At 45.7% G+C, this 26544-nt stretch overlaps 1 protein-coding gene and 1 pseudogene across 2 annotated transcripts in view; both read right to left on the bottom strand.

Moving 5' to 3' along the window:
• The window catches only part of Shcbp1l (SHC binding and spindle associated 1 like), a 31200-nt gene extending 11822 nt beyond the window's left edge, over positions 1–19378 (bottom strand). The window contains exons 1-6 of one of the 2 annotated variants that reach the window (XM_087580182.1): positions 18935–19378; positions 15423–15572; positions 11397–11611; positions 8816–8902; positions 8527–8745; positions 6809–6914 (exon numbers count right to left, since the gene is read on the bottom strand). In XM_087580182.1, the coding sequence (XP_087436308.1) occupies positions 6809–6914; positions 8527–8745; positions 8816–8902; positions 11397–11611; positions 15423–15572; positions 18935–19291 (1134 nt within the window). In that variant the 5' untranslated portion in view covers positions 19292–19378. 2 annotated transcript variants of the gene reach the window in all.
• A 1416-nt stretch (positions 19379–20794) lies between these two features.
• Positions 20795–25497, bottom strand: LOC148001687 (large ribosomal subunit protein eL15 pseudogene; annotated as a pseudogene).
• Positions 25498–26544: the final 1047 nt, after the last annotated feature.

Below are 26544 nucleotides of genomic sequence, written 5' to 3'. Positions count from 1 at the left end.
GAAGGACAGCCTATGGAATGAGAGAAAATATTTGTAAGGCATATAGAATATATTAAGAACTCTTGTAATCAACAAGAAACATGCACCCCCCCTTTTTAAAAAAAGATTTATATATTATATATGAGTACATTGTAGCTGCCTTCAGACACATCAGAAGAGGGCATCAGATCCCATTACAGATGGTTGTGAGCCACCATATAATTGCTGGGAATTGAACTCAGGACCTCTGGAAGAGCAGTCAGTGCTCTTAACCGCTGACCCACCTCTCCAGCCCAACATGCACCCCTTTTAAAAGTCATTTCTCCAAAGAAGATAAACAAATGACCAACAAATATGCATGCAGATGCGCCCCAAATCACTGTTCACTTTGGAGGTAAAAATGAACACCCCAGTGAGACACTCCTTCACCCCTCCTGGGGTGACGGTGACAGAAGATGCTGATCGTCAGCATGAGTGACAAGCATGGTGACACTTGCTTGTAAGACTCAGCAATTGGGCAGTGGAAGCAAGAAGATCAGTTCAAGACCAGTCTCAGCCACAGAGCAAGTGCAAGTCTATCCAGAACTGCATGAGACTGACTCTCAAAAACAAAACAGAACTACATCAAAAACCTGATATGGTAACGACTGAAAACACGAAACCTGCTGACACTGCAGGTGACAGTTAAAAATGGCTTGGGCCCTGTAACAATTCTCCATAAATTTAATCACAGAATTACCCATAGCCCCATGATTCATTCTTAGGTCTATTTTCAAAACAAGTAGTGGAAACCATTTGTACTCAATATCCTTACTACTATGGCAGTGACCAAAATTCAGAAACCTGGGCTACAGTCTGGGTACAGCTCAGCTCAGTGTAGAGGGTTGGTCTAGCATATGCAAGCCTCTAGACTTGATCTCAGTGTTATAAATAATGCCACTGGTTGATGACTATAAACAAACAGTGGTGTTTACAGGCAACACAGTACTATGTAGCTAAAAAATGAGCATAGTACTGATACATGATCCACATGAAGGCTTTAAAACCATGTGTTAAGGCTTTCAACCTTAATTAGGGTTTTATTGTTGTGAACAGACACCATGACCATGGCAAGTCTTATAAAGACATTTAATTGGGACTGGCTTACAGGTTCAGAGGTTCAGTCCATTATAATCAAGGCAGGAACATGGCAGCATCCAGGCAGGCGTGGTCCAGGGGAGCTGAGAGTTCTCCATCTTCATCTGAAGGCTGATAACAGAATACTGGCTTCCAGGCAGCTAGGATGAGGGTCTTAAAGCACATCTACTCCAATGGGGCCGCACCTTCTAAAAGTGCCACTCCCTGGGCCAAGCATATGCAAACCATCACACCATGCTAAGTGAAAGACATCTAGAAGCAGACAAACTGTCTGTGGAATAACCAGAACCTACCCCTAAGAGATGGCAGAGGCAGTGGACACTGGGTTTCCTGACTGCAGTGTCCGTCTGCTGTCCTTTTTATAGCTTACGGTGACCAGTGTAGTTCTAGTGGCAGAAAGCCAAGAGAGTAGGTGGCATGTGGAGCTGCCCCCGTGATCAAACCACAATGTCTTGTCAAGCTCAAAGTCTCAGTCAAGTGAAGTGGAAACTTCTGGTTTCTTTGGAAAGTCAGCTAGATCAAATGATGTTCTGCTAAAGCAAACACATGAAGGAACGTTTCCCTGAAGCAGACATGGGTGAGAGAGCGCATGATGTTAAGAAGGAATATAAACATAACCCAACAGACGGTGGACGACACTGGATGATACTGGTGCCCCTGGCCATTACTGGTCATTGTTCATCACGACCTTATGGGAAGAAACACAACAAAAAGCTCCCGGTGGTGCTCTGGCAGCTTCTTGCCACTTCTGCAGACTTAGGCTGGTGGGCAGAGTGACGTGGAAGTTTCTGGACATATCAGCTGATATACTCTCATGCGGAGTTTTGTTAAGACGGATTCACGTGTTGTTTTGCCTGGCCCGTGGCAGGACATGTGATGTTTGAAGGGAGTATAAATAAGACTCAATGGACAGTGTTGGCTGGCTTGCATAAGCTGGCTTTGCAAGGCTTCATAGGTCTTGAGTCTTTGTCTTTGCTGATCTTCATTCCTTGAGAGAGGCACGGCAGAGACCTTCTCCTGACGTCTCTGCTGGTCTTAGTCGCTCCTGCTCACCCATACCCACTCAGCGGAGGCCTGGCAGTTTCTGCTGGGTGGTGCCACCACTGCTCATTTGTGTTTGGTATTCTAACACTGCTGAACTGGACTGCTGGTATCCTGACAAAGCAGATTGCATTTTCTCCAAAGAACTATTTCTACACAGATCATTCCCCTTTATCCTAATAACCTTTCTTTTCCACTATCTCTAGTAGGTGGAGGGCTGGAAGGGAGGTTAAACCACTTAAGAACTCTTATTAAAAGTTGGTTTGGGGGCTGGAGAGATGGAACAGCAGGTAAGAGAACTGACTGCTATTCCAGAGGTCCTGAGTTCAATTCCCAGCAACCACATGGTGCCTCACTGTACTGGCTGGTTTTGTGTGTCAACTGGACACAAGCTGAAGTTATCCGAGAAAGGAGCCTCCCTTGAGGAAATGCCTCCATGAGATCCAGCTGTAAGGCATTTTCTCAACTAGTGTTCAAGGTAGGAGGATCCATTGTGGGTGATGCTGTCCCTGGGCTGGTAGTCCTGGGTTCTATAAGAAAGCAAGCTGAGCAAGCCAGGGGAAGCAAGCCAGTAAGAAACATCCCTCCATGGCCTCTGCATCAGCTCCTGCTTCCTGACCTGCTTGAGTTCCAGTCCTGACTTCCTTTGGTGATGAACAGCAATGTAGAAGTGTTAGCTGAATAAACCCTTTCCTCCCCAACCCTCTTCTTGGTCATGATGTTTGTTGGAATAGGAATCCTGATTAAGACACTCACAACCATCAATAATGGGATATGATGCCCTCTTCTTGTGTGTCTGAGCTACAGTGTGCTCACATAAAAAATAAATCTTTTTTTTTTAAAAGTTGGTTTTGAAGAATCTAAGTATGTAGTCCGGTGCCAGCTGGGTGGTTGTCTCTTCATTGCTGTCTTCCTTTTATCTTGCCCACATAGGTCAGGGACAATTACTTACAATATGAAAACATGGTTGCTTTGGATTAAAATCAAGTTTCTGATAATAAAGGAGAGAAAATAAAACCAGGACAGATTTTTCTATGTTAAGACAGGGCCTCACCCCATGATTCATCCTGGTCTGGAACTCTGTATGTAGACCAGAGAGGCCTTAAGCTTAAACTTGCCTTTGCCTCCTGAGTGTTGAGGTCACAGGCATGTGCCATTGTGTCTAGATCAGAAGAGATTTAAAGACAAAAATGACAAGTACAAATGAAAAATATAAAGGGAGAAAAAAGCAAGATCTATAATTTTTACAAAGATTTCATAGATCCTGGTTTAACAATTAATATAAAAAGAGAAATTTAGGGGTTGGGGATTTGGCTCAGTGGTAGAGCACTTGCCTAGGAAGCACAAGGTCCTGGGTTCGATCCCCAGCCCCGAAAAAAAAAAAAGAAAAAAAAAAGAGAGAAATTTAGGTCTTTCTGTTCTCAGAATCGCTATGGCTCCTGGTTCAAAGAAACTCTGAAGCAGGGCAGCAATTCCCTCACATGGGATAAGTGATAGTGGACGTCATATTTATGATTCATCCATTTGCCAGTCCCCAGGCTAGAAGAATGGCTGCCTCTCATCAGCTTCCTAAGGAACAGGTTTGCATACAGCTCTCACCACAGATGATCCAAAGGTGTGCACATGCTCAGTGAGGGCCCCATGAGCCTGATGGCAAAGCCACAACACGGACATCCTAACCCTGGTGGGGACTGCATTTCATCAGCATTGATAAGATTGGAGAAAACTTCTACCCATGACACCACAGGTCACTTTACTGTCCACAGTTTTGTACGTGAGAAGGCCACATACACGTTGTTCAAAGTGTGAAAAAGGAATCCCTTATCTGGGGTCCCCTAGAACATACAGCGCTCTTTACCTGATTGCTTTGCATGGTCAATAACATTCATTTATTTGCAGACTGGCAAGGTTGTTGAGAGCCAGACTGACCCAAGGCTTTCTCAGAAGCCTGCTGGGATCTGAAGAAAGGACAAAAGGAGCCTAATTATATGTGCTTGTCCAGTAGGAGACTGAGCGAGGTCAGTTTGGGGCTGGGGCTAGGGCCTCAAAGGTACTGCAGTTCCTGCTTTTCCTCCTGAGGAGACTGGAGTTATCAGTCCTAAGGCCACTGGGCTCAGGATGTAATAATGCTCCTGAGATACCTGTGTCCCTTTGTGCCATGTTGCTACATTAACCTGCTTCTGGCTTTGTCCTAAGGCCACTGGGCTCAGGATGTAATAATGCTCCTGAGATACCTGTGTCCCTTTGTGCCATGTTGCTACATTAACCTGCTTCTGGCTTTGTCCTGTTGTGACCGTTCCTGCTGCTTTTGTCCCATTCTCCCTTGGGAAGAGAATATGAGATACCGTACTTCCTCAGAAGCCTACTTGGAATAAGGCGCAGCTTGTGCAAGACCTCCTGATCCTAAACTTATCTGTCTCCTTATCTTCTGATCCTCTGGTCGTCTCTCTCAAGACCTGTCCCTGAAGAATGACCATCTGGTCCAGATTAAGTTCTGAGCTAGTAACCTATGTACTAGGGCCATGGGAAGAACTGGTGGTTACACGTGGCCCATGTGAAAGACGTCAATGACAGTAATAGCTTTGCCGCAGCTTTCCAACATTTTCGTGACCAGCATTGGCAGGCAAAACCTAGAAATTTCTTCCCTGAGGAAAAGGCCGCACATTGCTAAGTCCTGACAGAGGGTGGCAGCCAACAGCTGTGGGTGAAAGGGATGAGTCAGAGGAACACGTCTGTGATAACATAGTATACTCAATTGCCAGAAAATGAAAAAAACAAAACAAAACACTGTTACAAATAATAGGAAGAGGTGCTGACAAGGTGACTGGGGTGGCTTGTTGGCAAGCCATGGCAACCTCAGGTCCACATCCAGGACCCATATGGTGGAAAGAGGGAGCTGACTCTCTCTCACAAGAGGTCCTGACCTCCACAAGCACACTGTGACACACATGTCCCCTCCTCCACAGAGTGAATAATAAAATGTGACAAAGCAGAGAGAACACGAGAAACAAGTTCTATCAAAACAGAATTCAGCTCACCTCGGTCTCTCACACACTCCTCTGAGGTGCTGCGTCCCAGCCGGGGTGAACTTCTCTGACTTTCTCAAATGTGCCTTATTTTCCTGTCATGCACTAACTTATCGATGTGACAACACTGTTGATGGCATCTACACTGTGCCAAGACTAGGCCTGGTGACTGGGTGAGTGGCAAGCACATTTATAGCGAGACATAACTCAAAAGGCACCACACACAGCAGACACAAGCCTCCATACCTTAATTACAGCATTCTGGAGGCTGAAGCAAGGGGATCTTGAGTTCTAAGCTAGCCTGGGCTGCAAGACTCTGCCTTAAAAATAACAAAACCAAACAGACAGGCACAGAAAGTACCATTACACTTACAAAAGGGAACGTGTGGGTTCTGTAATTGAATTTAGCAATGTAATGCACTCTCCAAGGTGGAGAAGTTTCACCCCTCGGCACAACCTCTTCCACAGGGTCACAGGATGAGGCCCGTGATACCCTGGAATTCATGATCCTCATCTCTAGTTCCCCTGGGTACTGGACTGCAGGTAGCACTGCCACATTCAATCCCAGGGGGGACTTTTTCTGTGGAAATGTTCCTGAAACCAAATTCTGAACAATGGAGAATTACTTATTACAGAGAAGAAACACGTCTGCAGGTCACTGGGCAGTCGCAACTATTCATACAACCCCTGAAAAATGACAATTATCAACTAGTACATGTGGGAACAGGAGCAAGGCGGTGCATGTGGTCCTGGACTTAGCCGCAGACAGGGGTTGGCACACTTAAGAGTAACAGGTAGGAGGAGGAGGTTTGGGCTTAGAACACTGTTATAACTCATGAAGTTATAACAGAGACTGATAAATAGGGATAAGATACTGCAGGAAAAAGGCAAACCCTGAGCATTGGGGGGTCAGCAGGAGGACAAAGGCACCTAGAGACAATGAAAACCAGGCTAGATGAGACTGGGCGAAGCAGAATAGTGCACAGAGAAATGTTATTAAGCATCCAGTTGGGTGAGCTCTTTTCTTTTTTTTTTTTTTTTGGTTCTTTTTTTCGGAGCTGGGGACCGAACCCAGGGCCTTGCGCTTCCTAGGTAAGCGCTCTACCACTGAGCTAAATCCCCAGCCCCTGGGTGAGCTCTTTTCATTTGGTCTCTGAACAACTTATATTTGTTCAGAGGCTGAATAAACATACGAACCCCGGGTTCACTCATTTGATATAGAACCCAGGATTCGGTTGGGTTAGTTTTCCCAGCCAGCACTGTTAAAATCCTTTGACCTGTGAGCCATCCAATGCGTACCCTGTACACAATCCTGTCAGTGTTCACTAGTCTGTGAGGGAGCTGTCTCTTTCCTTGGCTGTATCTCCATTTTGAAATCTATGAAATGTATGGAGAGCCAACCCTGCACATCTGTCTCCTGACTGCAGCCTCTTCGTCTCCTGCTCACTGGCAGTGAAGCCATAGTGCTGTGAGGAGCTGTCAGCGCTTATCTAGTATCTGTCTGCCAACACCGAGCGGGGATAAGTTATCACCAGGTCAGACGAGAACGCCCCAGGGGGAGCTCTCCCTCTGTGTGGGGCGGAGCACACCAAGTGGACACCCAAGGGAGGGTGAGGGAGTCTTACCATGTCAGTAGTCATCACCTTGGCTACAATGTGGGTTATAGTCTTCCCAAAGTCTCTCTTCCCTTTTCTACGTCTCAGAATCCTCGGAAAGAAAGGTCCATGAACTCTATAGCAAAAAATATTCCTGAGTAAATTAACAGGGAAACATTCAACCTATCTTCGCTTTGTAAGCTACCATGGTTTAGTAACCACAAGCTTGTTAGGAGCAGTGAGCAGCTTGAGAGTAGTAATCTAACAAGAGCGTTCTTATTTAGTTATTGAGGGTTGGTTTTTTTTATACAGGGTGTCACTACGTAGGTCTGGCTGCCTGAAACTACTTGTAGACTAGCCTTGCCCAAAGCTCACAGAGATCCTCCTGCCTCTGCCTCCTAAGTGCTGAAATTAAAGGTGTTGATTACCATACGTGGCCAACAAGATCTTTTAGATAACTGATGTTTAAACCCTTACATTCTAAAGTCTTTTCATTTTTAAGGGATTGTTCTTTAAAATGGAGACGTCTGCATGTAACCACTCTAAGCTTTGCTTCGGTCCCTCTGACTTTCCATCACCATAGGAAAGACCCTAGGTTTTATTTCATATTCTATCTTGTAGACTTACACAAGCAGAGGTGGGCTGTATCTGGGGATCTGGAGAAATAAAGTGTTTTAGGACATATTTAATTTTTTAAAGGCTTTTTTGTCTTCATGTTTAGATGTATGCCTGTGGAAGAGGGTGTGGGCCTCTGAGTCCAGTGCCACAGAGACCAGAAGTGGGGGTCATTCCCCTTCCGCCCTTCCTGAGCTGTTGTTATAGGAGGCTCTGAGCCATCTGACATGGGTGCTGGAGTGAAACCCCAGCCCTCTGCCAATATAGCAAGTGCTCTCAACGGCTCAGCTGTCTCTTCAGCCCCCGTACAAGGATGTGACTTACAGAACCGCAGCCTGCTGCCCTCGGGCACAATGACTCTATGTTGTGGCCTTCAGCACTTCTACTGTATCTGACCTCTCTCTCTCTCTCTCTCTCTCTCTCTCTCTCTCTCTCTCTCTCTCTCTCTCGGCTTTTCTTCCCACGTCCTCCTTCCCATCAGGGGAGCTTCAGTGTAAGCACTGACTTTCATCATTCCTGTCAGCTGAGCGTGACAACACACATTTGCCAGTCACCTCCTCAGATTCGGTCTCTGGGGTTCACTGACTCACTTTACTGCCCAATGATAAGAGAAATCGCAAGTATTACAATAATTTCCAATGTACCTAACTCATTAACAAGGTGCCATTATCACTATTCGGATTACTAGGTGGTGGTTGTTTCTGAGACAGCCTCTCATGTAGCCCGGGCCCTTCTAGGTCCATCTCCATGGGCAGGGACTGTGGAGGTGCACTGACTCGCCCAGCTTCCTTAACTATTTTAATCAAGCTAATCTATGGGCCAGAAGCAACCGAGAGAGACAGAGAGAGAGACAGAGACACAGAGACAAACAGAAAGAGAGACAGAGACAGAGAAACAGAGTGAGAGAGACAGAGACAGAGAGAGACAGAGACAGAGAGAGACAGAGACAGAGAGAGACAGAGACAGAGAGACAGAAAGAGAGAGAGACAGAGACACAGAGACAGACAGAAAGAGAGACAGAGACAGAGAAACAGAGTGAGAGAGACAGAGACAGAGAGAGAGACAGAAACAGAGACAGAGAGCAAGCACCCTGCCCTGCTCCTCTGCCGCTCTTTCATAGACGCATCCCTTACCTCAGCCGTAAGTCTTCCCACATCTTCAACAACCCGCAGAGCATCACTATCTCATAGTATTTCTTCCAGCACTCGACGGCCTCAGCCGCAGACGGGTCTTCTTTAATGTTGCTCTGGTACTCGATGAGCTCAACTCGCTTGTTTTTGTATTTCTCAAGCGTTTTCTTGAAGCGCTGTGCAATGGGGCCAGGGATTGTCCCGTCCTGTATGTCGCACCACCTGGAGATAACAATGGACTTTACTTACCTGCCCCCTCCCAGGCGGCTCAGCCTCTCTCCATTCTACTCACAGATTAATTCTCTCTTCAATAAGGGCAGTATAATTCTCACAATTTTCTTCATCATCCCAGTCTCTCCAAAGAAAATCATAAAAAAACCTACAATAAACCAAATTAGAATGACCATGACTAACAACACTTAGACTGTGCTCAGAAGCTTCTAAAAGATTTCATGTCAAAACTTCATGAACTTAAAGATTTATTCATTTATTTATTCTATAGAAGTACACAGTAGCTGTCTTCAGACACACCAGAAGAGGGCTTCAGATCCATTACAGATGGTTGTGAGCCACCATGTGGTTGCTGGGATTTGAACTCAGGACCTCTGGAAGAGCAGTTCGTGCTCTTAATCACTGAGCCATTTCTCCATCCCAATTCTTAATTTAAAAAGTGAGATTTACTTATTGTGTGCACTCTCTCGTATTCACCACAGTGTGCGCCTGTAACTCAGAACAGCTTGTGGGCGTCTGGACCCTCCTTTCACAATAAGAGTCCTAGGTTATGAATTCAGGTTTGATGGGACTCACCGCCAGACTGAGCACCAAGTACCTTTCTCCACTGAGCCGTCTTCATGACTCCCACCTTCATCTCCTCACACCTTAATTTTTGCAGGGGTGGGAGTTGAACTTAGGGCCTCACACACACCGGTAAGCACTCTGACATTATATTCCCAGCCCAAATCTTCATTTTCTTAAAGAAAATATTTTTAAATAGCCTATGAACGAACCAATAATAAATAAGAGATCAAACTTTAAATATTAAATGGCCTGGATTATATTTCATGTTACTAAAGGTAAGAAAATAGCTGGTTGATGGTGGCACACGCCTTTAGTCCCACACAGGAGGCATAGGCAGGAGAATCTCTGAGTTTGAGGCCATCCTGGTCTACAGAGCAAATTCCAGGCCAGCCAGGGAATTTACAGAAAAATTTACAGAAAAAAAACCTCTTTCTCCAAACAAAGGAGAGAGGGAGGGAGGGAGGGAGGGAGGGAGGGAGGGAGGGAGAGAGAGAGAGAGAGAGAAAGAGAGAGAGAGAGAGAATAGCCAGGTGGTGATGGTGCACACCTTTAGCCCCAGCACTCAGGAGGCAGACACAGGTAGATCTCTGAGCTTGAGGAGTTTAGTCTACAAAGTGAGTTCCAGGACAGCCAGGGGCTATACAGAGAAACCCTGTCTCTAAAAACCAACCAACAACCAAAACAAAACAAAACAAAAAAAAAAAAAAAGAAAAGAAAGAGGAAGACAATTATGTTTTTGAAGTAAGATTATAAAATTCAGGTTTTAAAAATTCATAATGTAGGTTGGAGAGATGGCTCAGTGGTTAAAAGCACCAATTGCTCTTCCAGAGGTCCTGAGTTCAAGTCTCAGCAACCACATGGTGGCTCACAACCATCTGTAATGTGAGATCAAATGCCCTCTTCTGGTGAGTCTGAAGACAGCTACAGTGTACTCACATGCATAAAATAAATCTTTAAAAAATTCATAATTTGAGCTCTGACTTTGTTCAACACAGAAGCAATTAATTTGCAAGACTTGACACAATTTGTATGGGAAAATAACATTAGAAAGGTATAAGCACCCCTTGGATACCGTTCTGTTCACAGACAGCTCTGCTCAAATGTCAGCTTATAACAGCCAAGCACACCATGTACAATGACAGCTAGTGTTTGTAATGCCCTCATATGTTAGAAAACCAAAATCAAACATATTTCAGATGCTCTCTTAGTTACTTATCAACTTGACACCGCCTAGAGTCACTTGAGGAAGGACTATCAGTAGAGGGACTGATGGCCCAGATCAGACTGGCCTGTGGCCATGTCTGTGGGGAATCGGCTCAATTGTTAACTGCTGTAAGGGCCCAGCTCATCGTGGGCTACGGTGAAAGAAAGAAAAGCTAGTTAAGCCGAGCCAGCAGCAGCGCCCCTGCATGGTGTGTGCCTCTAGATTTCTTTCCAGTCCTCACTTTCATGACAGGATGTGTCCATCAAATAAACCCTTTCCTGCCCTAAGCACCTTCTGCTTACAGTGCTTTACCACCACAATAGAAAGGACACCAAGACGGGCCCAACAGGCACAAGTGGGTAAACTGTGTCTGGAATGTGTTCCTTTTTGAGACAGGCTGTCACTAGAGGAGGCTGGCCTTCAGCCTCCTACACAGCCGATGAGCCTCAAAACTCCAGATCCTCCTGCCTCTGCCTCTCCAGTGTTTGCACCACATATGATTATCGCTGTACTTAGCTTCTAGAATTCATTTTTTTATTTTAGATTTACTTATTTGAGTCAGGGTCTCACTATGAAGCCCTGGGTGGCCTGGAACTCATGGCATAGACCAAACTTACAGAAATCCTGTTAGGATTAAAGGAATTCACCACCACATCTGGCTTTATAAAGTACAAGATAAAAACAGGGCAAATTTATGCAATTTGTAACCAACAGAGTTACACATGTATTGTGTTAATTAAGAATGGGTAAATTTAATCCATCAGTCTCAAGTAAATCAATAAATATAAAGTGTTTATACAACCAAAATGTACACATGAAATGAGCTGCCAGATAGTCATTTTACATTTCAGAAGTGAGAGAGCCTTGTTACCTTACAACTTCCAAGGCCAGAGCAATGTCTCGGACATCTGCATCTTGCCCTTCCACAGGATACACTTCCAAGAGAGGTGCACTGTACTCCAGTTCCCCCAGAACCTCATCCACCAAGTCCCTCGGGATGTTTGCAATGTTAGAAGAAAAGGGCTCAGCCACAGAAACTGTCACTTTGAAACAAGATGACAAGTTCTGGCGTGGTTTACATGTCACCTAGGAAAAAATGTCATACAGTACGTAACTACAAATTCACAAAAGCCACCAGGATTTCTCATGTATGAACTAGTCACAATGTTGATTCTTCTAAATTCTTATGACTTTCCTTGCAGCCAATATATTGAATAGACATTAATCTGGATAGACATTAAATACCAACAGTTTTTCAAGCACCTCCTGTTTATTATATTTTATTTTGGGATTTTTCTGGCAGGGTTTTTTCTGTGTAGCCCTGGCTGTTCTGGAACTCACTCTGTAGACCAGGTTGGCTGTGGACTCAGAATTCCATCTGCCTCTGCATCTGGAGTGCTGGGACTAAAAGCACACATCTCAAGTGCCCAGCTTCAAACATCATCTCCTTAAAGGCTTTAAAGTTCATAAAGAGAGTGTGTTGTGTTGGACAGTTTTATGTCTATTTGACAGAAGCTGGATTCATCTGAGAGGAGGGAGCCTCAATTGAGAAAAGGCTTCCATAAGATTAGGCTGTAGGGGGGGCTGGAGGGATGGCTCAGAGGTTAAGAGCACCGACTGCTCTTCCAGAGGTCATGAGTTCAATTCCCAGCAACCACATGGTGGCTCACAACCATCTGTAAAGAGATCTGATGCCCTCTTCTGGAGTATCTGAAGACAGCTACAGTGTACTTGTATATAATAAATGAATAAATCTTAAAAAAAAAAAAAGATTAGGCTGTAGGCAAGCCCATGGGGCATTTTCTCAATTAGGATCGGTGTGGGAGGGCCTAGGTCATAGTGGGTAGGTCCATCCCTGGGCTGATGGTCACGGGTTCTGTAAGAAAGCAGTCTGAGCAAACCGTGGGGAGCAAGCCAGTAAGCAGCACCCCTCCATGGCCTCTGCATCAGCTCCTGCCTCCTGCCCTGCTTGAGTTCCTGCCCTGACTTCCTTCAATGATGGACTACAATGCAAACCAAAGGAACCCTCTCCTCCCGAGTTGCCTTTGGTCAAGGTGTTTCCTCAGAGCCACAGAACCCTAACTAAGACTTGTGTCCTTCTGCATTTCTGTTGTTGTTTTTCTGGTTTTTTGAGACAGGATCTCACTATGTGGCCCTGGCTGGCCTTGAATGCACAGATATTCCCCCACCTCTGCCTCCTGGATGCTGGGTCTAAAGGTGTGCACCACCAGGCCCAGGTTCTTTCCACACTAGTTACTATTTTCTAGTTCCGAGTTACCAGGCTTTTGCATTCCGTTGTACAATATTAATTTTTGTGAGTTTTATGAGTAATTTTTTTTAAAAAGTATGTTTAAAGAAATATTGTTTACATTAAATCATTTGTAAAAGAAAGACCATTCCAAAAGAACATTAAAAAGTTCTGGGGCTGAATAGATTTAGCTTCCTAACTTTGTGGAACTGGTTCTCTCCTTCTGACTTAACTTGGGTTCCCAAGACTGAACAAAGTGTCAGGCTTGTGACATAACTGCTGTTCCCTGCTGAGCCCCCTTGCCCCTCAATCTTATAAATTTCATAAATGTCACCATTAGTACCGTATTAGCTACTTCTTGTTGCTGTGATAAAATCCCACGACCGAGACAGCTTACAGGAGGAGGATTTTATCTGAACTTACAGATTGTTCAAGAGGCATGGCAGTGGAATGAGGAAGCTAAGACAGCACATTTCTAACCATGCACCGGAAGCTGGGGGATCTGGAACTCGGATGAGGATGTAAGCCCTCAAAGCCCATCTCCAGGTCTGTACTCCTTCCAGCAAGGCTCCACCTTCTGGACATTCCATAACCTCTCCAAACAGTGCCATCAGCTGAGGTCCGAGAGTTCAAACGCATGAGCCCATAGGGAGCATTCTCCTTCAAAGCACCGCCACCTTGAAAACAAGCCTTTTACTTTGAATTACAGTCGTGGGTATGTGCTTGTGAGTGCAGGTGCCCTGGGGGTGTTGGAGCCCTCCTAAAGCTGGAGTGGAGGCCATTGCAAGCTGCCTGACATGGGTGCTGGGATTCAAACCTGAGTCCTCTGGAAGAAACAAGTACTGTGTTTCCAAATTCTGTTCTTCAGTGTCTGACTGTGTGGGTAAAATAATGACCCCCACAGATGCTTGGGCCCTAATCTTTGGAACCTGTGACTATGTTGCCATTCTAGACAAACAGCCTTACAGATAAGGTTACACTGGAGGACACACATGAGAGGTTGTTCTGGATGACCCAGCCACCGTCCACACCTGTCCCATGAGTCCCTTAGGAGGGGGCAACCCTTCTGGCCTGAAGAGCTCATGGTGATGCAGTGTCAGCTTGAGGATGGAGGGAAGTGCCACAAGCCAGAGAATGAAGGAAGCTTCTAAAGTCTGGAAAAGGCACAGAAACAGATCCCCATCCCTGCTTCTAGAAAAGTCTGCAGTTCTGCCTGCACCTCACTGTCATCTCCGTTAGTCACACAGCACATTTCTGATCTATAGAGTTAGGAGATCTATAACCTAACACTCTTACTGCACCAACCTTGTGGTCATCTGCTGTGGCAGAAACACAAAAACAGTAAGAGGATTGGGGTGTAACTCAGTAGGAGAGAGGTTGCCCAAAGTGCATGAAGCTCTGTCTGTCTGTCTGTCTGTCTGTCTGTCTGTCTGTCTGTCTGTCTCTCTCTCTCTCTCTCTCTCTCTCTCTCTCTCTCTCTCACACACACACACACACACACACACACACACACACACACATTTCCAGGGAGAGTGACAGACTGGGGTCCATAGGAACACATTCTTGTGACTCTAGAACAGAATGCACCACACGGCAGTTATTTGAGACTTGGCTTCAGTAAGACTTAGGCAGCAGAGCAAGGCAGTGAGCAGGTCTGAGCTTGTCTTTCCACACAGCAGATATATTTTAATTGCTTTCAAGTAGTGTGTGACCAAAACAAGGTTTTTCTTGTGACAAACCAAAACAACATACTTGAAACATCTCTCTAGGTCATCAACATGGCTCAGTGACCAAGGGGCTTGGCAATACGCTAAACTCTGACTTTGAGCCCCAGAACCCATATAGTGGAAGGAGAGAAGCAACTCCTGAAAAGTTGTCCTTGGACCTCCACACACATGCTGCAGTAGACATGTATGTGTGAGTATGCACACACATACAATTTTGTCAATATAAACAAAACAAAATTGAAAAAAAGTCTCTTGGAAGACAGAAGTACCAGTCATGAGTATAATATTGATATTAACTGCTCTGTAAGGATAATGATCTTTAAGGCACTCAAACTTATAACACCAATGTGCCACACTCTCCAGCTTGTGTACTAAGGCATCTGAAGCTTAGGTATGGCTTGTAGGTCAGGCACAGTGAAAAGGTCACATTTGACAACAGTTTTGTCATCTGTTTTATTTCTTCATCTGAAGGACTGTATATAAAATTCAGATAAATAAGATGTAGTAGACCATTTGTAAAAGCCCAACTTATTAGTTTTTCAGGAAGTACATTTTTGTGGGTTTTTTGTTTGTTTGTTTGTTTGGGACGTGTTATCTCTGTGTCATCTGGTTATTCTGGAATTCTCTATGTAGACCAGGCTGCCTTCTAAATGCTTGTCTCTGTCTCACTAGTGCTGGGCTTTCATGCCTGGCAAGAAATACATTCTTGTTATTTTTACAGTATTTGGGCAATAATTACTGTTTAGTGCCAGAGGCAGATCCTATCTCACTGTTAACCATCTCCAGCAAACCTATACCAGTGGTCCTCTTTGTCTCCCTCCACGCTCGCTAGTGTGAGATCTGTACGAGCACCAGATGAACAGAATCACAGCTCTGTCCAACAGGGGCTGCTAATTCATCCAACGAAGTGAGCAGAACTTACCTCCACCAGGATACCAACAAAGGGGATGGAAGCCTCTTCATATTTCTCAAAGAAGAGCTCCGGGTTACTCTTCCAGACTCCCAGCCATCTGTCCGTCACTTTCAGCTTCTCTGACAGGTATTTGCTCATAGCTTCGTCTGCATCTTCTGCCTAATGAGAGACACGACACGGCTGTGCAGATGGCCATGCGAGGCAGCGAGCCTGAGAGGCAGCTCTGAGGGTGAACAGCTGCACAGCAAGCCTGAGATCTGAGTTCAATTCCCAGAACCCCGACAAAGGTGGACAGAGACAAACGAGTGACACCTACCAGCTTTCCCAACCTCCACAGCGTGCTGGGACACCTCTCCCTCCCTACCTCTCTCTTTCCCTCCCTCTCTTGCTTATACACACAACACACAAATAATTTTTTTAATTGGATAAGTCTTTTAAATATATTATAGAAGTTTATAACAAATATTCTTACCTGAAAATATGACCGATATTGTTTTAAACAGTGAAAAATCTGAAAATTTTCATATATTTTAAACTAAAACTGTATTTAATAGTAAGTCAAAAACATGAAAAAATAAAACGAAGAGATTTATCCACTCCCACTATGTCTTCAAGTAGCTATAATTAATCCACTGGGCGGAGGAGTATAACCTTGGAAAGCACAAGAACAGTTTTAAAACCCATAGGAATGTTTGACAAACTTAAATGGCATCGATTCCGTAAAACATTCGGACCCAGGCCTTCCATCCCAACACAGAGGAAGACAATGCAGAAGGACTGGGGTCAGAGGTCAGGATCCAATACAAAGTGAATTCAAGGCCAGCCTGGCTCAAAACCAACCAAACCAAAAATTCAGCACATAGAAATTTTAAATTGCATTCCATTTTATAAAACAAGAAGTGTATTAAACACTCAATAAATATCTGCCCATTGTATTTTTAAATTTAAAGCCAGCTGCTTAAAGGGTAAGTAATCTAAACTATTATGAAATTTATTAGACCATAATCAGTGATAGAATAATTGTTAGCAGACCTGGCCTCCAACCCTCTGATTAAAAATAGATCACTCACGCAGTCCAAGTTTTATGGAGATGATATTTTTAAAATTAAAACTTTCTCCTATCTCTAAGATAAGCAAACCTTACGAGAAACACAAGAAATACGCAGCCATTATAGCGGGGACATCTGTCCCTCCATCTTTCCAGTGACAGAGGCAGGAGGGTCACCATTAGTTGAAGGCTAGACTGGACTATTTAATGAGCTTCAGGCAGCCAGGACTTCATAGTGAGAGACTCAAAAAACAAAAGCAGGGGGTGGGAAGGAAAGAAGGAGGTGGAGGAGGAGGAGGAGAGGGAAGGGGGAAGAAGAGGAGGAAGAAGAGGGAGAGGAGGGTGAAGAGGATAGGAGGAGGAGGAGGAAGAGGAAGAGGAGGAGGAGGAGGAAGAGGAAGAGGAGGAGGAAGAGGAGGAAGAGGAGGAAGAGGAGGAAGAGGAGGAGGAGAAAACAGCGGCAACGATTTAAAACCAGCCCCAATCTGGCAAGAGTGAGCATTGTTGACCTCACCCTGTTTCCTTTCAGTAATTTTTCTGTGTCTATTCACCCATCTGCCTGTCATGTCCACCCCCAGGCTTGCTTGCTTTTTAACCCAGTTATAAGCATGAATGTGCAACTGTGTAGTTTTCCACTGTGTCGTCATGGACGTTCTTTGTGGGTTATTTTTGTTTGAGATAGGATGTTACTGAGTAGCCCAGACTAGCTTCAAACTCAGGGTGATCCTCCTGCCTCAGCTTCCTAAGTGAGATGATTACAGGGATGTGCCACCATGCCTGCTGCATTGTAGTTCTCTATGGCTCAGTCCTTTCTTCCTTTCTCCGGGAGTGCAGGAACTGTGTTATTAAAAGCAGGGCATGTGGGGTTGAGGATTTAGCTCAGTGGTAGAGCACTTGCCTAGCAAGCACAAGGCCCTGGGTTAGGTCCTCAGCTCTGGAAAAACAAAACAAAACAAACAAACAAAAACCCCTCCTGCTATTGACAAAAGCAGGGCATGTGTGCACTATTGGGAATCAAACACCGCACTTTAAGCCCTCTGCCACTTCAGCGAAAACTCCAGCTCTTTCTTTACCGTTGAAACAAGAATCTCACTATTGAGATTGACCTAGGTTGACGTTAAACTCACAATTCTCGGGCTCCAGCCTCCTCCCAAGTACTAGAATGGGCAGGTGGATCTTTGGAGTTCCAGTCTGGTCTACATAGCAAGTTCTAGGACACCCTGTCTTAAGAAAAGGGGTTGGGGTGGCTGGAGAGATGGCTCCATCCAGTGCATCCAGATGGCACTGACTGCTCTTCCAGAGGTCCTGAGTTCAAGTCCCAGCAACCACATGGTGGCTCACAGCCATCTGTAATAAGATCTGATGCCCTCTTCTGGTGTGTCTGAAGACAGCTACAGTGTACTTATACACAATAAATAAATCTTTAAAAGGGGGGGGGGTGTGGAGAGATGGCTCAGTGGTTAAGAGCACTGACTGCTCTTCCAGAGGTCCTGAGTTCAATTCCCAGCAACGACATGATGGCTCACAATCATCTGTAATGGGATCCAATACCCTCTTCTGGTGTGTCTGAGGACAACTATGATGTACTCATATATAAAATAAATCCTTTAAAAAAAAGACGAAACAAGGCATGAGTCACCATGCTCAGCCAATTTTTATAAACATCACAGCAATGAATATACATGTATACAAATTCTTCTGCTATATTTAAAAAAATAGTATTAAAGTGTAGGATATTCGTTGTTTGGTGCTAGCAGGTGCTTTCCATACAGAACCTCTGTCTGCACCGTGACTTGCTGACTGGGAACCATTCTGGGGACACCTTACATCTGTTTTTATTTTATGTGCATCCGTGTATTCGCACCACCTTTGCACCTGATGCCTGGAAGGCTCAGGAGAGGATCTGGGATACCTTGAAACAGGAGTGAAGGATGGATGTGTGTCACCTTGTGGGTTCTGGGGTAGGAAAACTGAGCCCTCTACAAGAGCACCAAATGTTCTTAACCAACAAACTGTCTCCAGCTCCCATTTTTAGATTTCTAGTGTAATCGTAGCTTTATGTTTGAGCCAAAATTGCTACTGCTACCTAATACCATATGAACTCTAAGATGTATTAAAAACGGGGGTGTGTTAACAATGAGACGTGTGGACACTAGGGTGTGTGAACACTGGGGTGTGTGGACACGGAGCTGTGTGTATTGATGTCTGTGAGTGGACAGTAAGATGTATGCCCAGACTGTGATGAACCCTCCATGGCCTTATCTTTTAGGAGATGTCATTTTTAACTGACAATTTTGTATGACAGGCTAGTCAACTCCTCTAGGGCAGGAACTGAGGGATATGGGCAACGACTAAAGTGGCCATTCTGTACTCCTTGAATCCGAGAGACTGTTTTGAAGAGACAGATTTGCTTTCCCCGCCGCTGCGGGAAGGACCCAAACCTCCCGGAGCTGTCCCCTCTGCGGCTTCGCACCTTCGAGCCCTGTAGCACCTGGTCGCAGTACAGAGCCACCTTCTCGCTGCGCCACATGCCCCTCATGGGGGATGCGCAGATCGGCGGCAGGGGCTGCGCCTCCTCCTGGTTCTCAGGCACCGCGGGCACGGGCTCCTTGTCACCTGTCTCGGCTTGAGAGACCGGCGGGAGCTGGAGCCTTCGCCGTGCAGCCTTGCCCTTCACTGGGCGCGGGGAGGCCACCACCGAGCGCACGGGGGACATGAGGCCCTTGGCGGACGCGGAGTCCCGTAGGGAGACTAGGATCGCCTGCTCCACTGGCGAGCTGTCACTCCCGATCGCGGCCTCGGGCTCGGAGGTCGTGGGATCCGACTCCATGTCCGCGCTGCAGCCGTTGGCCGCCTTTCCCTCGCGGGACCGCGCAGCCGGTGCGCGCTCTGCGGGCGGGCACGTGCGCAGGCGGGAAATGGGAGCAGGTGCGGGTGGAGGGCGGGAGCACGCTGAGCGGGGCTGGGCTGTGGGCGGGGTTTTGTCTCCGACTCCGCCCCTTGCTCTTTGGAATCACCTAGTGCTGGAACCCAGGAGCATTTGTAACTGGGACCATTTGGTAACTACCAAAGAAAACTCTGCTGAGAGATGTAGCCACCTGGGGTCACCTTTCCACGTGGATCTCAGTTTAGACTTTCCTTCATATCTTAAACGAATTGCTCATTTTTTTTGTCAAGATATGGTTACGCCAATGGGACAACTTAGTCTGTGGAGCTGCTAAGAATTCTCCATGATGGGTGTTTAACAGTACTGCAACCCTGAACAACACGGATTTCAGCAATGTGAGCAAGCTGCATTTTCCTTTTTTTTTTTTTCCGGAGCTGAGGACCGAACCCAGGGCCTTGCCCTTGCTAGGCCCTGAGCTAAATCTCCAACCCCAAGCTGCATTTTCCTAAAGACGCTCAAGACCTCTGAGAAGCATCAGGACTCCAGTTTGTGGTATCTGAGCCTGAGCGTGCATCAAGCCAGTTGGAATATCGTCTGTTTACTCTAGCTGAACTCCGTGCGGGGGCCCACAGCTTCGGAGCTGAGGTGCCTTGGGAAAACACCTGCCTTCCTTCTCACACACTTGGAAGGACACCGTGTTAAGCTGTGAGTTTATTTCGAAGAAAACATTCCCATTCGTATCGTGTTACTGTGGTGCAGAGAATAATTATGACTTGAACTATTCTGTATTTACACTTCACTCTATTTGTCCGGAGTCTGTGACCTTCTTTAAAGTGATGCCATTATAACCGCCCAAGTCCACCCACCCAAATAAAATCTATTACTGCGCTGTTTTTTCTCCCCTTTTAATTAATGATCTCGTGTGTGTGTGTGTGTGTGTGTGTGTGTGTGTGTGTGTAGGGTCGTGTGTGTGTGTGTGTGTGTGTGTGTGTGTGTGTGTGTGTGTGTAGGGTCTTACTGTGCGGTAGACTGAGCCTCAAGCTTGCAGAGCCCTCCCTAGGCCCTATGATCATAGACACTCACTGCTTACTCTTCTGTTTTTGTGTTGTTTTAAATTGTTCCTTCTTTCTTTAAAAAAAATAATTATTTTATTGTTATTATTTTAGCCCTTAAGTTTAGAGTAATAAGCATTATGTGAGCTAGTTTAAAGTGTTTAAAATCCAAACACAGCACCAGTCTTTGTTTCATAGGAACTCCTAAGTGCCAGGCAGGCATTGTGTAGATGCCAAAGGCAAACAGATAAAAGACAGAAGGCCTCCTGACCCTGGTGAAGTGTATGGATGGGCCAGTTAACAACACCATGTGTAAGGACTATGATTATTGCACACATTTTTTTTATTGTCCTAAGTTGTTTATTGGATATGAATTTTACAAATATTACGTGTATTAGCAGTAACGGTGAAGCTGAAGAGCATTGCCCCTTCTCCAGGCTGCACGGCGAGATCCACCAATAGTGTGGTGGAACTTGTGGCCCTTTCCAAGGCCACGGCTCTTGTGGCCAGCAGATGTCAGCCCACGCATCTCCCTGTGCTTGTGGATTGGTTTGGTGATCCACTGGGTGTCAGGATTTCTTCTGATAGCTTTATGGAATGGATCAATGAGGATAACCTCAAAAAATTTGTATGTGGAATCTTCACCAACCCAGCAGGAATTGAGGACTCTCAAAGCTTCACAATGCGCCCGGCACTCTCTCCTCAGCAACAGACTGAAGGCTTCGGGCAAATTTCAGCCGGTTAACACCATGGTGGACAGGCTTGCCATGTAAGTTGCACCCTTAGGAACTGGGCGCTTGGGGTTGGGGATTTAGCTCAGTGGTAGAGCGCTTGCCTAGCAAGCGCAAGGCCCTGGGTTCGGTCCCCAGCTCCGGAAAAAAAAAAAAAAAAAAAAGAAAAAGGAACTGGGCGCTTGCGACCACCGCAGCGGACACGAATCCTGTAAATGACATAACCTTGCTTAGCCTTGTATCCCAGTCTTCGCGCTTTATCTTGCACACATATTTTAAAACCATGCTGTGCTGGAACTGGAGAGATGGCTCAGCAGTTATGAAGACTCACTGTTCTTCCAGAGGTCCAGGGTTTGATTCCCAGAACTCATATGGTGTCACCTGTTCAGAGAGTCTGAAGCTCTTCTGCCCTCTGTGGGTACTGCACACATGTGCTGCATATACATACACACATGCAGGCAAGACACTCGTGCACATAAAGTAAAATAAATATATATATAAACAAAAATTCCAAAGTGTGGAAGAAAAATAATCTCCTTTTCCCCAGAATAATCAATTTTTAATCTGAGTCTTTTTAAAATTAACTTCTAGGGGTTGGGGATTTGGCTCAGTGGTAGAGCGCTTGACTAGCAAGCACAAGGCCCTGGGTTCGATCCTCAGCTCCGGGAAAAAAAATTTTTTTTTCTAGAGCTGGGGTGGATTGATCCCAGCTCTTGAGAGACAGAGGTAAGAGAATCTCTGAGTTCAGTAGAGGCCACTAAGTGGGACCCTATCTAAAATTGTTTTTTAATTTAATTTAAAGGATTATGATGGCAACTTCAGACTGCCAGGTTATTTATTTCCCCAGAAGTATTAATTTATATTTCCATTACCAGGTAAAAGTCCCAGTGGAACTGAGTTTTGAAAGAGACGTAAGTTGTAGGTAACTAAGTCAGGGGTAAAATAGAGGGGAGAACGGTGTAAAGAATGCAGAGGCACTGCAAGGCAGGGCAGGCAGATCTATATGAGTTCCAGGACAGCCTGGGCAACATAGTGAGTTCCAGGACAGCGGAATTACAAAACGCAACCCCAAGTCATTAGTTGCTCTTACAAGGATTAATGTTTGTTTGTTTTTTTAAAGATTTATTTATTTATTATTTATAAGTACACTGTAGCTGTCTTCAGACACACTAGAAGAGGGCATCAGATCTCATTACAAATGGTTGTGAACCTCTGGAAGAGCAGTCAGTGCTCTTAACTGCTGAGCCATCTCTCCAGCCCCTTACAAAGGATTAAAAACAGTTTTGGCTTACAAAGGAACGTTGTGGGGGATGGGTGTAAGAGTCGGAGGATATGGAGGTGTGCTATAAATCTGTCTTCAGGACGTCACAATGTACTGAGAAAAGATCCAACCACTTCATCAAAAAGAGAAATATTAGGTTATTGATGTATCTATCCCTCCATGCCCCACGCTATCTCGCCAGCAAGAACATGCGGGGACACACGAATCTTTCTGCAGCTAAACGTTTATTGAATCTTAAGGAGAGGGGCCGGGGCGCCGGCATGGCGTGGCTTATATACACCCTAGCGCGGCACATCCACACCTGATTGGTCGCTTACCCATGATCTCATTAGGCACTCCCTGGAGTGGGCAAAGACCTGGCACGAAGGCACTCTTGCACATGTGCACACAGTTAACTTCCTGAAAGGAAGTCGGCTGGCGTGGCGGAGGCCAGCGCCATCTTGTAATGGCGAAAGCTATCCCGGCTTTCCACATGGGGCGCAGTGGAAGCTAGTGCCATCTTGTGGTGGCGAATGTTATTGTGGCTCTCTACATCTCCCCCTTATTGTTTTACTAATATGGGGCTGGTCTAGGTCCCTGTAGTTACGTCCATCTGTTGTGGCTCCTGTCTTAGGTCGTTCCTCTATGTCACAGCCTTATCCGTCGTAGGGTAACCCTATCGCCACCGGGCCCCATGTCTTAGATTGGTCTGTGCATGAGGAAAGTTGCCCGTCTCTGGATACCACAGTGCTGTGTGACAGTAACTGTTAAATGACCTAGGGCGAACTCTATAAAAGAGGTCAGCCAGAAAATGAGTTAGTGGGGAAATCATGATCACCCTATCGCGTGTAATGAGGAAACCTCAGCGATGTAGAAGGGCTGATCAAAGAATCATTGAGTCTCTCTCATCTCAGTGTAATGGATCCACAGATCCATGGGGTGTAAGAGCAGAGAACTCAGATACCAACTAATTTTTGAGGATAGATAACCAAATTTCAGGGGAGGCCCCTTGTTCAATGACCACAAGTGCTTGCATGATAACGACCTTGTCACGTTTCTGTTGAGATCTGAGTTTGCAAACCAACCATAGCACGAACACTAATCCACAGCATAGGGCTGCACCAAACAGAGCCACTCCCGATAAGTAGTGGGTACCTCATCTGGTTCTAGCAACTACTCCAGAAACTTCACCCACTGTGCTTGTCTAACAATAGAATGGGGGGAGGGTAACTCTAGACACTGTAGACACAATGGCTGTAGCAGTAAATGGCTGCTACAATAGCAGCAAAAATAACAAGGTCTTTCCCAGGACAGTTCAGGATCAGCCATTCTTTTCTGGAACAACCAGCAGGCAATGGAACCATGTCTGAGATCTGTACAACCAGGGCAGAGTTCCCCAGTCCACAGCAGCTTCACGCAGGTGGCATTCCTGTGAAGCTACAGACTGCAAAATGACAATACCAGTTAAGGCAGCAAGAGTCACCAGGGGAATGAGGGGGGCAGCAACGGCTGGAGTCCAGTCTTCTCCAGAAAGCAGCAGTGCACAGAGGGTCAGAGAGCAGGCCACAGTGGGACGGGAACACGCAGTGGTAACGCTGACTGCAGCAACGCCAAAATCTCTGTGATGACAAAAGATGAGGGGGAATCTTCCATCTTCCTCTCAGGGCAGAGGAATGACTCCAGGGACCCGAACCAGGAGAGCTGAATCTTCATGCAACCAGGATCAGCAAGTCTCACCAGCCACTCAGGCAGCTGGCACACTCTTGTAGCATCCTGTAGAAAAAACACAAACATTCCCTCTTCCCCATAAAAATACCTGGACAGGATCATGTCAATATGTGGATCTTTCTATTTCACCTAGTCAGAAGTATGCCTAGTTGTAGAGTGTCATAAACATTCAGAGTGTTCCTTGGCATACAAATTTTAAAATTGAAATAAAAGGAGCATTATTTAGCATACAGGGATAACTCTCCCTTTTTATTTATTAAGATATAAACTGTCTAGTATCATTGTCCTCCCTCGTTAAGGGGTCCAGGCAATCTAGTTTGAGTTCTTAAATGTCCTATAAAGGAACAGTACTTAGTGTTCTTAACCACTAAGCCATCTCTCTAGCACCTCACAAACTTTATTTACCTAAACATAAGCATTAATTAGAAATGTCAAAACCTGTTATTGTGTCTCTCTACACCTCCATATTTCCCATTTGCTATGAAACATTCAGCCTCCACATCCTGGGGTGCCACTGCTCCCTAGAGCCACTGCAATCCCTCCACCCCTGATGGGCTTGTTCTGTTACTCAGGCTCAAGTCTAAATCCAAGCGCCATGCCCTAGCCTGCCACGCCAGCCTCTAAGCCCCGCTCTCACATGCTTCTGGTGAGCACTATGGGCCTTGACTTTTTATTAGTCACATCCAGCTGAAGGGCTGGGTCAATAATTTTGGCCTTTAATATACCACCCCAACCCTCAAGGAAGAAGCACATACTGAATACTCTGGGGGTAGTAACTGCTCCACTACTAAGTCAAGCTTAATCTTTTATTTTTAGCTTGTATAATACGTTATCATTCAAGTCTTCTGGGGCTGGCATAACCTAGTCCATCAAGGACCAACTTCCCTACATTCCCAGTTGACACGCCTTTGTCTTAAGGAGGGATAAGTAATTATGTCACTCAGTCTCGCTGCTTCCACAGCACTTAGACCGACCCCATCCACTCCCACGTTCCAGAGCCTCATGACCAGGGCTCTTCCTCTGTTTGTTCAAAAGTAAATTCAAGAGTTCAGGTCCTGACTATTCCTGAGTGTTACGGTTTCCTGTACTCTGTCATCGTTAAGTCCCAACTGCATGCCTCACCATGGGTCTTTCTTCTTTCAACTGAAGGTTGAGCTTCAGGATGATAGTTCAATAGTTGGTCACTTCTCCCTGGCTTTCTTTCCCCTCACTGTCCAAGTGCTTTATGTGATACTTGGTGTCTAACTCGTGAGAGTTGTAAGAATCGCAGAGTTGGAGGGGTACAATGGAGGGCTTCCAGCAATGCGTCTTCCTCTGTTGCAATGCGTATTTAGTTTGTCCTCTGTACTGGATTGTTCCCTTTCTGACACTGCTCATCGGTACGTTAAGGAAGACCTTGCTCAGCACAGGGCTGTCACGCTATGGGCTTTCTGTCAGTGCGCAGCTACTAAATTCTGTAGCTCAGTGAGCCTATTTTATGCTATTGTTTGGGGGTGTTAAAGCATCTGCAGGGAGGGAGCCTCCTTGTGGAATCTACAGGTTGTCTCATGACAAACAAATTTCTAAGGTTTTATGTAACAATTGCACTCCATTATCTACCAGAAAAAAGACTTCCGGTCAAGACTTCTTTCTGGCTTACCATGAAGTCAAACCTAGGCTTGTAATCTTTCAAATCTGAGGTGGCTGAGCACACAGCTCGTCTGGATCTTTTTCTCCTTTAAAAGGAGAACATGGAGCAACGACACCGAGTGACAGCTGGCTCAAGGCAAACCGGAAAATAGGTAAGCATTTCTCAGGTCAGAGGCCAGAGATCCACTCAGAATGAGTTTCCTCAACACTTCCTCTTTATCTGAGGAGGAACTAGGGTTCAGGAACAGAGTGGAATCACTTGACATACACAGCGAGGGACAGGAGTGGCTCCAGGGCAACAGAACTGGATCTGGAATTAGGAAGAGGCACCTGAGAGGATGCAAGGACCTGGAAGGTTTGCTCTCCTGTCATCCTAGTGATGACCCTTGGGCTCCCAGATAGGGTGTTGCTATGTAGTGCAGCTGGCCTGGAACATGCGCTATGCACATTAGACCTGCCTCTTGTCTTCCAAGTGCTGGGATCAAAGGTGAGCACTACCGTGCCTGGCCCTAGTTGTGACTTTTAACATGGCTTTAGGTGAGATGGTGGGGCCAGGATGAATGGGTACCGAGGGATCCCATCCCCAGAGGGATTGCTCTATGGGGAAGGGAGGCAGTTAGGGTGCTTTACAGATAAAGGTTGAGTACCCACTCCATGGGCAAGCCACTGATGACAAGTTATCAAGGCACGCAAGTGTCTTTTGTTGACAGAGGCACTAAACATATTATTTTAAAAAAATTACCAAGCAAATGGGAATATATATCACCTATAAGCCTATGCATGACAGACAGAGCT

This window comes from Rattus norvegicus, chromosome 13, assembly GCF_021556685.1.
Source record: "Rattus norvegicus strain SHRSP/BbbUtx chromosome 13, alternate assembly SHRSP_T2T, whole genome shotgun sequence".
Taxonomy (NCBI): domain Eukaryota; kingdom Metazoa; phylum Chordata; class Mammalia; order Rodentia; family Muridae; genus Rattus; species Rattus norvegicus.
The sequence above is the reverse complement of the archived record's forward strand: the minus strand, read 5'-3'. Positions and strand labels throughout refer to the sequence as shown.